Below are 15,863 nucleotides of genomic sequence, written 5' to 3'. Positions count from 1 at the left end.
AGGCCTTTCACAGATGGCCATTTTTTTTGTGTGAAATTACTGTAAGTATTCTATTTTTTAAAAAGGCAGAAAAAAATAGAACTGTCTTTAGGACATTGTCTTCCAATGACCCACAGCCAGAGCCAAAGAGAATAAGAACACTGAGGACATCCCTGCAGCAAGAACACACAATCGGGGTTCCTTTTCCCAGTCACCACAAAGTCCTTCTTCATTTCACAGTGCCATTAGCTTGTTTAGAGAGTTTGATGATCATTTAATTATCGAAGCTGGTACAAGGATCCTTTTTTTTTTAATTTTTATTTTGAAATAATTTCCAATTTCAGGCTTGCAGAAGGGCCAGGAAAGTAATTTAAAGAACTTTTGCATTCCTTTACCTATGTTCCTCTATGTTAACATTTTAGCATGTTCATATAGTTATATTCTTTTTTTTTTTTTTTTTTTTTGAGATGGAGTTTTGCTCTATCACCCAGGCTGGAGTGCAGTGGCACGATTTCAGCTCACTGCAATCTCCACCTCCCAGGTTCAAGCAATTCTCCTGCCTCAGCCTCCTGAGTAGCTGGGATTACAGGCACCTGCCACCACCTGGCTGATTTTTTATATATTTTTAGTAGAGTCGCGTTTTGCCATGTTGGCCAGGCTGGTCTCAAACTCCTGACCTCAAGTGATCCACCTGCCTCGGCCTCCCAAAGTGCTGGGATTACAGGCTGACCTCGGTATCATCCTTTTTCTGTATATCTCTCCGTGTACAGGTACAGACACACACATCTGTTAGGTTGGAGCAAAAGTTATTGCAGTTTTTGCCGTTACTTTCCATTCTTTTTGCCATTACTTTTGTACCAACCTTAATATAAACTTATTCTTTTCTGAACCATTTGAGAGTAAGTTGCAGAGTTAATGCTTCTTTACACCTAGCTAATTCCATGTGTATTTCCTGAACATAAGGACATCCCCCGGTACTGTGTACTTTTAAAAATTACTCCAGCAAGCTAGGTATATAGTGCAGGGGCTCTGCAGGTGAAAGAAGGAGGGAGGGTCCCCGGCATGGCTGTGTCACAGATCAGATACCATAGGCAGCCTGGGCCACGTCTCATCAGTTCTCTAGGGTGGCAGGCAGCTTCATTCTCTTGGCTTTTCTGTTGGGCTAGTAACAATGATGCCAATTAAAATTGAGATCTCAAAATGGGAAGGTTTGTCAGCAACATACAAACACTATCCAGCCTTTGGAGACTACGGAAGTCACATCATGCTGTATCTAGGTTTGATTTAAGCCTCGACACTAGTCTAAGACAGCACCTTTTACTTGGCTAACTAGAAGCAAAAGCAGTTTTTCCTATTCTTTAATCATTACTCTCTCAAATACTTTTCTGCTTAGCAGAGAAATCGGAAGAAATGAGACATTTAAACTAATAATCAATATAAATAAGCATCGCTGTTGCAAGCCTCGGGGCGCTTCAGTGATGAGTGATGGCATACATACAGACCCTGTGTACATCAAATGGTATGAATTGACAGGTTTCCATTGTTGGCAGTGAAGGTTTCCAAGAACTATGGCCATTACAACTTTTCTTGGAAAAAGAGCTTCAAATCCTCTAAATCTGGCCATTAACATAAAGACCAAATGGAGTACATGTTTTTATTCTGTAGATGACAGCCCGCAGTAAGCCAGAACCTTTACCCTCATACACACGTGGCTCTCACACCTAAGGAATCCCCTCATTTAATGTGTGGCTTTTGGCCTCTGTCTATCAGCAAACTCATCAACGGAATCAGCCTTCCTCCAGAACAGAGTTTGCCCTTTCTGAGATAATGCTGCAGTGCAGTAGGTGAGCTGAGTACTGTTTAATTTTGTCAGAGAAACCAAAGACTATATGAAGTTGGCAGGAGGTGAAAGGGGTCCCAATCCCTTTAAAAAATTACTATTAACATGTTCTCTCTATCTGGTGAAATGAACAGTTAAGTGGTAGAGAAGGGCATAAATGAAAAGATATCTCCCCAACTACTGGTCCTATTCTTCATGATCTTTTCTGTAGCCTTCCAGAAAGTGTGTGTAAACATATACACAGATGAGGTCGTGCCATGTTACACACCCTTGCGTCTTTCACTTAGCAATGTGTCCGAGAGGTGTTTCCACATCAGCTCTCGTGGGTTTATAGCATTCTTTACATGTCCATTCCCGATTCTGGACTTCCAAGGCCAGGAACTGACTATTCTCCAAATCCTCTCCTTTGTCCGTTCTTATTCTCCAGACTGTGTGTACCAAATCCTCTCCTTTGTCCGTTCTTATTCTCCAGACTTTGTGTACCAAAATGCACTGGCTTCAGTGGGCTTCCAGGTCTTCGGTGAGCACGTTTCCAGAACCTTGGGTGACTAAATGAGCAAACTAACCCCACTTTATAACCCTTAACCGTGTGTCCCTGCTTGTGTTGGTCATGCACGAAGACCGCTCCCTGAGCATGCTAATCTTCAGAGAAAGGGCAGACCAATGGCCAGACCCCTTGCTGGATGGCTCCTTAGTATGGACACTACCTCCCAGGAAGCCCAAGCGATACACACCAGCCCGTTTCTGCTGTTGGTTATTTAACTTAAATGAAGACGCTGTGCAACCACGAGTTGGAGAGCTGTGCAGATGGTGGCGGTGTGGTTGCTATGTGCTCCACTTTACCCTAGCACTGGGGCTTGAAATACAAGTAAGGGTTCCCCTACGATGAAGCGCATCCTGCCTTTGGTCATCGTAAGGGATAGCTCCCACCTCATTAGGTTTCCTTTCTCCATAGTCTTGCAACATTCCTTTACTCTTAATTTGTTCTGCATCCTTCCTCCCCTTCTGGGTTTTGTTTGGTTTTGCTTTTTAACAGCAATGTTTTGAGCTACTCATATTTCCCATAATTCCCATAGCTGTGACCACGGGGTTGTATTCTACATGACTGAGACACCAAGGTAAAGGGCAGGGGTGAGACCAACACGTGTATTGCTCATGCCCAGAGACCTCTCACAGGTAAGAATCAGCCACGAAGCCAACTCCTGCATTGCATCTCAGTCTCCCCCACACCCTATCACAGAAGGAAAGGGGCTGTGAGCATTGAGCAGTGTGTTTGCCACACAGGGCTTCAGTGGGGGCACATTGCAATCCCAGATTCCACCCAGAGTCCATGTCATTCATGTTTTGTAACATCTTTACCATGCCTGATTTATCTTGGGTTCGTTGCATTCATTGACAGTTTGACCAAATGGGTAGGAATATCAAAAATGACAAAGGAGTTCAATCCTGAATCCAGAGATCAGAAAGAGGGAGGTAGCTTATTAATAACGTGTATTCATCCCTCAGGTATCGATCACATGCCTTTTACATGCTGGCGCTTGCTTCCCAGGGTGTACCTTATGTCTGTCCTGCCTCCTCATTGAGGAAGGGCCCGTTAGTTCCCTGGATCCTCACAATAGCCTGGGAAGGTGGATGGTCACATCCACATCTTACCTTCACAGAGAGATGCATTGAGTTTGCCAAAGCTATACATTGGGGCTCTTGATCTCTGGCCACATCCTTCTCCCCTCTGTGTCCCCACTTTCCCTTGGGTGTCAACATCGCCTGGTCTCAGGGAGTTCAAGAGTCACACGCTGACTGGTTGGGTCTGACCACCCCCTGATGTCCTCTTCCCCTTTATCTCTGTCCCATACCCATCGTGTGGTACCCATCACATCCCAGAGGGCAAAAGCCTCAGTCGGGGAAAGACGCGGGTTACCTTTGGAGGTGGAGATAGTGCACACCCAGCCCAGTTTCGCTCACAAGGTATAAATGTTACTTTTAGCAGCTGTTGGGTGGTCTAGAGCTCTGAGGCCATGGACAACCACACCTGCCTGCTGTCACAGACTGCTGTAGAGGCTGCCCTTCCAATGGCGGTGGTGATTACCTGCCTGCCTCATCCCTGAGGAGTGGCGGGAGGCTGCCTGCAGTCATCTTGTACTCATTCACTTGGTGTTCGTGCAGTCATGCTTGGTGCCCCTCAGCCCTTTAGCCTCTTTGCCTTTTCTTGCTCACTGCTCAGCTCCAAGATGGCACCTGAGGCCATTGCCTATCAGGCTCATGGTGATGAGTAAGGTTAGAACATTGATAATAGGAAGAATCTCTTCCATATTAGGAATGCAGTAGCTTCTTGAATCTACTGCTTTTCCTTTCTCCAAGGATCCAGAAATCTCTGGTTTTCATTATCTTTTTCAGTAGGAGGTGGTAGTGGTGGTAGTGGTGGTGATGGTGATGGGGGTGGTTTTCCACATTAACATCTTGGAAAACGAGTAGTTCAAGATCTTCTCCAATTTGACTGAGAGTAGATTGTCTATTTCCAGGGCTACTTTTGCTAAGAGCTGTGGAAGGCTCATTTATAATACACTGGCAGACCTTCTGTGGTGGAAAAGGAAACGGTATTTCTCACCACGCCGAGTCTGGAGTAGAAATAGCTGTGCTGCCCCCTGGCTCTTGGTGGGGCGAAGGAGACTTCTTTGTGGCTTGATCTCCCTAAGAATAAAAAGTTCTTGAGTCTCAGAGCTGATCTAACCTTCAGGTCATCCTGCAGCCCTTCCAGGCTTTCTTCCCCTGCTTGCTAAGATCCACCCACAGCTCGTTTCTGTCCCGTGGTTGATGTGGCTGAACTTCAGTGGTTTAGTTTCTACTCTTCGCCCTTGGCCTGTGCCTGCCTCTTGTCTCTCCACCGAAGAGAACCAATTTAAGAACAGCTTTCATTTGTTAAAGTGAGATTTCTCCCTCTTTGAGTTCAAGGAAAATTCCAGAGAGATTTACAGTGAGAAAGAAGAGGAAGGTGTTTCCAGCAGTGAGCAGTTTTGAGACCAGAAGCCGCACAGCCGCACTCAGTGTGACTGCAGGGCAGCAACTGGGTTGATCCAGGCTCTACAACTTCCCCCTTAGCTCTGCAGACCTCTGCACAGGCAGAACACGAGCTCTTAACCAGGAAGGGATTTTTGTCCCATTTTATCACAGTACTTAGCTTTTCAAGCAGTGGGCACCCTCAGGAGTGACCTTTCTCTGGACACCAGCTTTAGAATTGGATGTCCTCAAGCCTCCCTCTCCAGGCTTCTCAGTGGGAAGGTTTCTGTGGTCCCCTTTTTAGAGCTTGGGAGATCTCCTTTTAGTTTGCTTTTTATTTTTCCTTGGCAGTAAAGCCATGGCTTTTGGAAACGTCCCATTGGACGATGATTCGTAAATGCCATAAAGACGGGACTAAAATGCCATAAAGACGGGACTAAAATGCCATAAAGACGGGACTGAAAGGGTCAGACCTGTGTACTCTTTTTGCAGAACACATTGATAAATTTAGAGCAGGACAGACATCCAGCCTAGATGTCTAGTCTATCTGTGCAGCCCTAAATTCATCCAATGTGTCCTGTGAAGAAGGGAGAGAACATTTTACCTTGGCTTGCTTTGCTCGTCCTTTTGGGGACTCACGTCCTTTTATTATATTTTTTCCAGAAATTCCTTCTTGCTCATCTTTGCATGGTTAGTGAGTATCAAGAGAAGCACGGATGATCTCTTCTTAAAGGACTACACATCCCAGCCTCTGGGAGCCCTGATTGTAGGTTCACTTGAATTCTTACAGGCAATGAGTATTGATGAATCAGGTTCCAAAAGGATGTTCCCAAAGCCAGCTCCACTGAGCTGTCACACTTGCTCCAAATGCTTTTGCCTTGGGACTTCTGCCACTTCTCCATTGTCCACTCTTGCATATGGCTGCTTCGCCTAATTCCCTACTTTGGCTTCATGTCTGCCCTCACACGGATCTTAGGACCTACTCAGCCTCACACGATAGTCTTGGTATGTCCCAGAGTTTCTCGGCAGCAGGACTGTTGACATTTTCAGCCAATCATTCTTTGGGGCGGGGGCAGTGTCCTGGGCCTTGTAGGATGTTCCACACCATCCCCGGCCTCTATCTCCTAGATGCCAGGCTCATCCCGCCCGAGTCATGATGGCCAAAAATGGGTTCCCTGGGGGCAGAATCATCCCTGGTTGAGAACCACTGGTATATCCAGAGGAGGGCTATTTCTTTGGCTGTTGTCATCATCACAGCAGCATCTGAATGTGGAATTCCAAGGAAAGTTGATTTCTATTTGTTTAACTGATGAACTAAGTACAGACTCCCGATTAATTCCTAGGAAGAAACAGCGTGCCCTTATTTATTTTTCAAAGAGCCTTTCTCGGTGTTTGCAAATGGCCTGTACACATAGGGTAATGTGAATTGCAGAGTCTGCCTCTGCTGACCTTGGCTTTGAGGTGCTTTGTGCTCTTTCAAGGAAATATACCATGGACACGTGGGACGTGAGAGCGCAAGCTTTGCTACCCCATGTGTGAGAGGCAGGACGGATGTGACAGTAAGCCTCATGTCTGTATGGCTCCGCAGAGTAACTTGAAAGCACACAGACAGCCCCTGCCTGTCATCCCCCTGCCCCACCACACACGTCACCCACATACTCACCATTCATTGCAGTGTGAAATCTCCTTGGGTGAAGAGTAGGTGGTCGCTTATTAAAATGGAAATAAGCCCAGAGGCTGGGCGCGGTGGCTCATGCCTGTGGCTCATCCCAGCACTTTGGGAGGCCAAGGCCAGCAGATTGCTTGAGCTCAGGAGTTCGAGACCAGGCTGAGCAACATGGTGAAACCCTGTCAATACAAAAAATAGCCAGGTGTGGTGGTGCGCACCTGCAGTCCCAGCTACTCAGGAGGCTGAGGTGGGAGGAACAATTGCGCTCAGGCGGTTGAGGCTGCAGTGGGTCATGCTCACACCACTAACACCAGCCTGGGTGACAGAATGAGACCCTGTCTCAAAAAAGAAAAAAAAAAATTAATAAACCCAGAAAGGAAAGCTGTTTGTCATAAAAACCTTACTTTGAATTTATGACATGCTTTCCACCTCAACAGGTACTTAGGAGCAGGTTTTATTTGATGAAAAGTAGGTGGGAAAAGGGTAATGAAAGTAGCTTCATGGCCGGGCATGGTGGCTCATGCCTGTAATCCCAGCTACTCGGGAGTCTGAGGCAGGAGAATTCCTTGAACCCAGGAGGCAGAGGTTCCAGTGAGCTGAGATCATGCCACTGCACTCTAGTCTGGGCAACAGAGCAAGACTCTGTCTCAAAAAAAAAAAAAAAAAAGGTTCTGAAGCACACCTCCTAGAAGAGAAAGTGTGAAAAAGGAGCCGAGAAAGCACAGCCCATGAGACTCAACTGCCTTATAAAAACACTAGCAGCACGCGCAGCCTCTCGCCTCTGCTGGGCTCTGTGAAAACCCATACATTTCACCTTCGTGACAGCCTTGGCAGGAGGTGTGATGATTCTCCCAGTGTTACAGATGAGCAAACTGGGTGGACCCCACTTCACAGTTAATCCAGAGCTATTCTCTGTTAGAGACCCAAGGATGCCTAGTTAGTTTGAAACGTGTGCTAGCTCAGCTTGAATCCATATTGTCCCTGTGGTGCTAGCAGCAGGTCCCAGGGCAATAATTGGCAACATCTGGAAAATCTTTCTTAGGATCCTCAGTGAAACTCTTCCTGCTTCAGAATCACCCTGGGCTTTCGGGGACTTCAACATGCCACTACACTTGTGGGTGGCTGACAAAGTGAAGAGACACCCCTTCCCCACTTTTGGGGTCAGGCTACCAAGCCATGCTGCCTAAGCGGCTGTGTGTCTCAGAGACTCCAATGCAGCAGTTCTGCCTGCAGCCTCGACGCGCACAGAGCACCGCAGTGGACCCTGGAAGAGAGGAAAAGGCGAGACAGCAGGCCTCTCCCTGCCTCCCCAGGGTGCCTTGCAAACCACCTCCAGCCTGAGACCACCCTGCAAATGAGCTCCAGTCGCCCAGCCTGCCCGCTGGCCAACTGTGGCTAGGTGTGCTAAATCCTAGCTGGGCCAGGTGCAAATCTCCCAGCCTTGCCGCCACACCTACCTCATATCGCTTGAAGCTTAATTTAGGGGCTGGGGTTGCTAGAGCAGCCCAGTAGGAAGGCAAGGATAACACAGTTTTTCATTGCAAATATTGCGGCAAAGAACGAGATGTCGGCAGTAACTCACCCCCCTCGCTTGGTCCAGGGGTAACTGCCTGCAGCCCCAGCCAACGTCCTGGCCTTTCAACACGGAGCTGTGACTGACAGCCCCGCGTGCGTGGCTTCCATGCTGTCAGCTCCGCTTGCTCGGTGAGGTGGACGTGAGGGGACCGGGGCTGTCCCCTTGTTGCTGCCTCATTGCCAGCCGTGCATTCCCACCCAGGGCTTCTGTTCGGGGTATTTTGAGATTTACAGTTGGGTAACTCCTCGTTGTCTGCTGTGCCTGGCTTTTGAATCCAGTAGGCCTGCAAGTCTTCCAAGATTCCTCCTGCCTAACCAGCCCCGAGTTCCCCAGGGCCGTGCCCCTCCCCGGAGAGGGCCCTCAGAGAGCTGCTGCGCGTTGTCCTGCGGACTGACCTTTCCTTCTTTCTGTCTTTTCTCCACAGTGCGGCAAAGGAGCAGAAAACTTTGACAAGTTCTTCACACGAGGGCAGCCCGTCTTAACGCCGCCTGATCAGCTGGTTATCGCTAACATAGACCAGTCTGATTTTGAAGGGTTCTCGTATGTCAACCCCCAGTTTGTGCACCCCATCTTACAGAGTGCGGTATGAAACTCACCAGCGAGAACAAATGCCTCCCCAGCCCCCAGCCCTCCCCACGGTGGGAAGTGATCCTTAACCCTAAAATTCTAAGGCCACGGCCTTGTGTCTGATTCCATATGGAGGCCTGAAAATTGTAGGGTTATTAGTCCAAATGTGATTAACTGTTCAGGGCCTCTCTCTTACAACCAAGAACTTTTTATCTTAGTGGAAGATGGTACGTCACGCACAGCGTCCAGTTTAATTCTGTAGAAGTTACGTCTGCCTCTAGGTTAACCCTTCCTAGAAAGCAAACAGACTGTTGCCCCATTTTGGGTACAATTTGATATACTTTCCATACCCTCCATCTGTGGATTTTTCACCATCGGAATCCCCCAACCAGAGATGTTAAAGTGAGCCTACCCCAGCCCAGGGGGCTGGAAACATCTCCACCCAAGACGTCTTGGAATCCAAGAGCAGGAAGCCAAGAGAGTGAGCAGGGAGGGATTGGGGGTGGGGGAGGCCTCAAAGTACCCTGTGCGTCCGTTCTCTGCCTCCATGGAAATGGCCCCTAGAATCTGAAAGGCCAGGATGAACCTAATCACTGTTCCCAAACATTGACAAATCCTAACCCAACCATAGTCCAGCAGTTACCAGTTTAAACAAAAAAAACCTCAGATGAGTGTTGGGTGAATCTGTCATCTGGTACCCTCCTTGGCTGATAACTGTCTTGATACTTTCATTCTTTGTAAGAGGCCAAATCGTCTAAGGACGTTGCTGAACAAGCATGTGAAATCATTTCAGATCAAGGATAAGCCAGTGTGTATGTACGTTCATTTTAATCTCTGAGAGATTATTTTTCAATCCAGGGTGCCATCAGTAATCATGCCACTACTCACCAGTGTTGTTCGCCAACAGCCACCCCACACACACCAATGTTTTGCTGCCTACCTTGTTATCCTTCTCAAGAAGCTGAAGTGTACGCCCTCTCCCCTTTTGTACTTATTTATTTAATAGGCTGCAGTGTCGTTTATGAAAGTACGATGTACAGTAACTTACTGGAAGTGTTGAATCTAGCATCAGCCCCTACTGATTGATTTTCCTCCCTTCTCCAGCCCTGGATGTCCACTTAGGGATAAAAATAATACGGTTTTGATTCCCATTTCTAGTACACCTGGAGCTGTAGAATCAGGAAACCCGGATGCCTAACAGCTCAAAGATGTTTTATTGCTAGAAGGATTTTAATATGTTTTGCAAATGCATCATGCAATGAATTTTGCATGTTTATAATAAACCTTAATAACAAGTGAATCTATATTATTGATATAATCGTATCAAGTATAAAGAGAGTATTATAATAATTTTATAAGACACAATTGTGCTCTATTTGTGCAGGTTCTTGTTTCTGATCCTCTTTTCGAATTAAGTTTTAGCTGAATCCCTTGCTTCTGTGCTTTCCCTCCCCGCACATGGGCACTGTATCAGATAGATTAATTTTTAAATGTAGATAAAATTTCAAAAATGAATGGCTACTTTACATGATAGATTAGGCTCTTACTACGTGTGTGTGTATATATATATATATATTTGATTCTACCTGCAAACAAATTTTTATGCGTGAGGACTATTTTTGAGCTGACACTCCCTCTTAGTTTCTTAATGCCACCTTTCATCCCAGTTCCTCCGCCACTCTTCCTCTTGGGCACAACAGGAAGTGTCTGATTGCGGTCTGCCTAGTACACTGGTGCACATGTGGCGTTGCTACAGCACCTGGGCGGACCTTTGTGTGTCCGTGTGTGTGTGTTTCCTTCTTCCCTTCAGCCTGCGACTGTTGCTGACTCCAGGGGTGGGAGGGATGGGGAGACTCCCCTCTTGCTGTGTGTACTGGACCCGCAGGAAGCGTGCTGTCTTGCTGCCTCTTCAACGACCTGTCGTTTGCTCCAGCACGCACAAACTTCATGAGACCAACACAGCCGTGCCCTGCAGGCACCAGCACCTGCTTTTCAGAGGCCGCGGACTTTCTTCCAGCCATTGTGGCATTGGCCTTTCCAGCCTTGGGAGGAGCACGCTGCTTTGGTGAGACACCCCCCATGCAAGGTCCTCAGAGGAGCCAGGTTCTACCACAAACAGAAAGAGAGTGAAAGTAGCTGTCGGTCCTTGTAGAGAGCCACTCTGTTTCCTCCCAGAAGCATCTCCCAGCTAAACTCGCCTTATTTTTCTCCTCTGGCTGTTTGCCTGAAGTTCGCAGAACATACAACCATGAAAGGCTTTTTGAGGTGAGAGGCCCAGGTGGTCCTGGCAACCCTGAGTAGAAGGAGAGACGGGGTAGGGAATGGGCCCGGCCAGAAAAGAGCCACTTCTTCTGCCATCTTTTATGCACCATAGACATCAAGACTCCAGGGTGGCCTGGCTCCCCTGTTCTTGCCGCCCTGCGGATCAGTGCACAATCTGGGCTCGTGTCCTGACCAGGTGCACCTCCTCTGATCCGAGGGGAAAGGGACTGGTTTATAGAAAGAGCCTAGGAGACAAAAGGGCCGGTCCCCCTGCCCAGAATGGAGCAGCAGCAGGACGGACCCCCATGAGGCCCCCAGAGAGGAGGAAGGTCCCATGGAGGAACACATGGGGTTAGGGATCCTTGTTCAGCACCCCAAACGGCCTGTGTGTTTTAAGCAAGCAGCAGGCTCAGGCCTTCCCTGCAACCCCATCAACCACAAGTTTGTTTCTCTAGGAAACACATTCACCGTGTCAGCTGGCTGTTATTCTCTCAGACCGTGTGGCAAAGTTTTCCAAGAAAATGCCCCGACAGGGGTGCCCAGCACACTGCCTGAGGGACAGCAGACCCCAGGACAAACCCCGGGGGGAAACAGTCAAAATCAGGGCCCGGTGCAGTGTTGTCAGTGGAACCTGCTTTATCCATTGCTGAGTGTTGAATGTGGGTAATGGTTAGGGCTTTACAGATCTCAGCAGCCCAAGACTGTTACTGTCGGGACTGTCATGTAGATAACCATGAGCAATGGCTCGCCTCAGAATCATTTTGTGATATTCTATGGTACTGGCCCCTTCGTGGGCATTGTGTGAAATGAGATGGTGGCGAGGGGTGAGCTGTGGAACTGCCGCAGCCACACATGAGGTCTCTGGAGGACCCTTTGGGAAGTCCTTGCTCCTGAGCACGACCTGATTGCCAGGGCCTGCGGAGGTCTAGGCCACCGGGCAGAAGCTAGCACCGTCCAAATCCCCACGGGACCCGTGGAGCTATGACCACAGCAGGCCATTCAAACGGCTCTGCATTCTTTCCTTGGAAGGTGGCCACTCCTAGGTGGCAGAGCCTTTCCCTGAGGCTGCAGGCCATGGGCTGGCAGCCCGTCTCTTGGCATTTCAATTGAAGGTCACCAGGTGCTGGCTTTGAAAGGAAGTCACTGGAATGCTGCCGGGGGCCGCCCTCCGAGGTTAATGCGAGGCCCACATCCAGGCAAGAGCTAATTCAAAAGGCAGATCGGAAACCACAGGAGTCAAAATGATTGCTCCAGCAGCGCTCCCCTTCCTTTCATCCCCTGGCCTCGTGTGGTCCATGCAGAGCCACTGTCTGCCCTTTCTGAGGCCACGTATTAGACCTTCTTATTCAGAATTTTAATAGAAAACCATGGGGCCAAGAGCTCTGGAAGCCTGGCCGGAAAGACCAAGATTCAGGCTAACCCAGCAAATGATTGTTGAGCACCTCTGTGAACCAAAGTCCTTGGGCGAGTGTGGTGACTTCCTGGAAGGAGGGTGCAGACTTCCAGAGAATCCCCACGGACGTGCTGAGAAGAGAGAGGGAGGCGGGGGCTGCAGTCAGGAAGGAGCCAGAGAAGAACAGGGTTTGGGTGCATCCAGAAATATGCCTGCAGTAGGAGGGAGAGGAAGGGGTGCCACTGTCAACGGCTTCCCATCGGAGGTGGTTGGTGCAGATGGAAGTTTCCGTCTGCTGGCCCTCAAGAGAGTGTTTTGCCAGGGACACAGTCTGTTCCTCCTCAGAAAACACCCCCCAAACGCTGACAACATCCCCACCAGCTGCTGGAAGCCCCTTTCCCCTCCCCACCTTGAAGTAGCTCATAGCTCTCTGGGCAGAGCCAGACCATCCAGCGTACCCCAGAGGCCAGTAGGTTCCTGCCCATTTTCCTCTCTGGCTTCCTGCCAAGAATTATGGCAGCTGAGGATAAATGGAGAAGTCATACAAACAACTAACACTGCACAACTAACAACTAACACCACACAACTAACACTGCAGTTCCCACCTGGTTCCACTTAGCAGGAGACATTTCAGAGGTTTTTGTTTTTGTGTTTTGCTGGTTTTTGTTTTCTCAGTGCTGAAAAGAGAAAAAGTGACAGTCTTGTATTTTTAGAAGCCTCAGAAAGGTGATACCATCTGACAGTCATTTTCTCACTTTGGTCTTCTGAAGTCACCTATTTCTTGTGTGTACACATCACACCATTTCCTTTTTCTTTATAACCCAACAAGGGTAGGAGTGCCTATGTCCCCTGCTGGGCACACCAGACAATTGTAATCACGAAACAGACGCTGAGCCGGGGGCCCAAAGGCTGTGATCATGAGAGTTACCAGGACAGCAGTAGGCATGACAGTCACCAGGAAGGACAAGGGCGCTCTGTTAGTGGCCACACACCAATTTGACAAGAAGTGTTGCGAAATTTATTTTTATTTTTTTGAGACAGAGTTTTACTCTTGTTGCCCAGGCTGGAGTGCGGTAGCACGATTTCGGCTCACTGCAACCTCTGCCTCCCGGGTTCAAGCGATTCTCCTGCTTCAGCCTCCCAAGTAGCTGAGATTACAGGTGCCCCCCACCATGCCCAGCTGATCTTTGTATTTTTAGTAAAAATGGGATTTTGCCACGTTGACCAGGCTGGTCTTAAACTCCTGACCTCAGGTGATCTGCCTGCCTTGGCCTCCCAAAGTGCTAGGATTACAGGCATGAGCCACCATGCCCGGCCAGGACATTTTTGGTTTTTTGTTTGTTTTTTGTTTTGTTTGTTTTTTGAGACAGAGTCTTGCTCTGTCACCCAGGCTAGAGTGCAGTGGCACGATCTCAGCTCACTGCAACTTCCGCCTCCCAGGTTCAAGCGATTCTCCTGCCTCAGCCTCCTGAGTAACTGGGACTGCAGGTGCCCGCCGCCACACCCAGCTAATTTTTGTGTTTTTAATAGAGATCGGGTTTTACCATGTTGGCCAGAATGGTCTTGAACTCCTGACCTCATGATCTGCCCACCTCAGCCTCCCAAAGTGCTGGGATTACAGGCATGAGCCACCATGCCCAGCCAAAATATTTTTTAAAAGTCATTTTCCTTAAGCTGCTTGGGCTCCATGTTGTGAAATGCACTGGACAGTCAACACTCCTGTCTCCTCCCATTCGGGCTGACACAGCAGATCTAGGGAACGTTATCTGTTTCTGCTGTTAGAAGATCCAGAAAATTGGGAAGGTTACCTGATGTACACATGGATGAAGGCCACCATCAAGAAATGGGGTCAACACAATTGTGTTAATTCCATAGTGTCTGGGATTCTTCGGGAAGGTCAACAGCACGAATGATTCTGACCCCTATGCCCCTCATCTATGTGATCAGGTGACAGTTAATAACTGTGGAGGTCACACTCAGCCATCCAACAGCCTTACAGTGACCCTACACAAAAGCCCACAAATTCCAAAGACTTTTCTTAACCTAAAGGAAGAAATTATTTGTTAATTCCAGTATAGCAACTGAATATACTGGGCTATTTGTACTTTTTTATAGAGAACTTTAATAATAATTCTTTAAAAATGAGTTTTTAGAATAAAGCAACTGACGATTTCCTAAGATTCCAATCCCCTGGAGCTTGTAGGAGGACTCAGCCTGGGTCAGCTGGAGCGCCCCCGACCTGCTCTCCCACTGCCAGATTTTCCCATGCTCCTAGGGTGTGGAGTCCACGTGGGAATGACCTACAAGTTCAGGTGAAACTTGTTGGCAGACTGATGCTCTGCGAGTTTTTAATAGACACTGGGGACAACTGCTTAAGGTTTAGAAACTTCCAAACCACAGGAAAGATATTTTTAGTGTCCCCTATCCAGAGGCAGCCCTGGAATAGGACTCCCGGGGATTTCTGGGACCCCTTTCCTTGCTCCGTGAGGCTCTGTGGCCACCTTTTGGCAGGAGGAGGATGCTTCCTTGGCTCTGTGCCCAGACACCCCTGGTCCCCAGGTCTCTCACATTGGGTGAAGATTCAGAGATGCCCTGTAAGGATTTTGCCCACTGGCAACTCAGAAATACTTCGATCTCCCAAGATATAAGAGGCAGCAGCAAACGTGCCTATTGACGTCTGTTTCATAGTTATCGCTTACGCGAGTAGACAGAACCCTCCTTTTCAGAAAATAGGTGTCAAGTCCACTTTATAAGAACCTTTTTTTCTAAAATAAGATAAAAGGCGGCTTTGCATTTTCTGATGAAACGACTGTCTTTGTCAACTCTGCTTAACTTTAGGAGTATCCCTTCCTGTGATTGTAGACTTTTGTTGATATTCTTTCTGGAAGAATGTAATTCTTTTCTTGAAGGGTTGGTTTACTGGAATATTCCAAATCAATCATGAAGACAGTTACTATTTTGAGTCTAAAGGTTTTCTAAATATTAACCTCACATCCCTTCTGTTAGGGTCTTTCAGAATATCTTTTATAAACAGAAGCATTTGAAGTCATTGCTTTTGCTACATGATTCTTGTGTGTGAAGGACATACCACGTTTCAATCATTAATTGAAAAACATCACATAAGACCCCAACTTTGTTTGGAGGAAGAGACAGAGGTTGAGGTTTTTCCTTCTGTATAAGCACCTGCTGACAAAATGTAGAGGCCATTCAACTGTCAAACACCATTTGGTTATATAGCAGAGGAGATGGATGTATAAATTACTGCATTGCTTTTTTTCAGTTTGTATAACCTCTAATCTCCGTTTGCATGATACGCTTTGTTAGAAACATTAATTGTAGTTTGGAAGCAAGTGTGTATGAATAAAGATAATGATCATTCCTTTGTGTACTTGGCCTTATTTACATCCCTTCGCGGTATGGCAATTATTTTTCCTCCAGTGTTCAACAAATAGCATTTGACTTCAGACACACTCCGCAGAACACTTTCATCTCTTCACCTGTTTTTCAGGCATGACCCTCCATTTATAGTGGCTTTTTTTTTTTTTACTTAAAAAATATGTCTTGCTTTGAATCAAAGCCCAGA

General features: G+C 47.6%; 1 protein-coding gene across 2 annotated transcripts in view; it reads left to right on the top strand.

The window, feature by feature from the left end:
* The window catches only part of PRKCA (protein kinase C alpha), a 516,290-nt gene extending 500,633 nt beyond the window's left edge, over positions 1-15,657 (top strand). The window contains exons 17-18 of one of the 2 annotated variants that reach the window (XM_050762434.1): positions 2,292-2,339; positions 8,483-15,657. In XM_050762434.1, the coding sequence (XP_050618391.1) occupies positions 2,292-2,339; positions 8,483-8,647 (213 nt within the window). In that variant the 3' untranslated portion in view covers positions 8,648-15,657. The remainder of the gene's footprint in view (positions 1-2,291; positions 2,340-8,482) is intronic. The other variant, XM_050762435.1, reaches the window with a different exon arrangement.
* Positions 15,658-15,863: the final 206 nt, after the last annotated feature.

The sequence above is a fragment of the Macaca thibetana genome, chromosome 16 (assembly GCF_024542745.1).
Source record: "Macaca thibetana thibetana isolate TM-01 chromosome 16, ASM2454274v1, whole genome shotgun sequence".
Lineage (NCBI taxonomy): Eukaryota > Metazoa > Chordata > Mammalia > Primates > Cercopithecidae > Macaca > Macaca thibetana.
The sequence above is the reverse complement of the archived record's forward strand: the minus strand, read 5'-3'. Positions and strand labels throughout refer to the sequence as shown.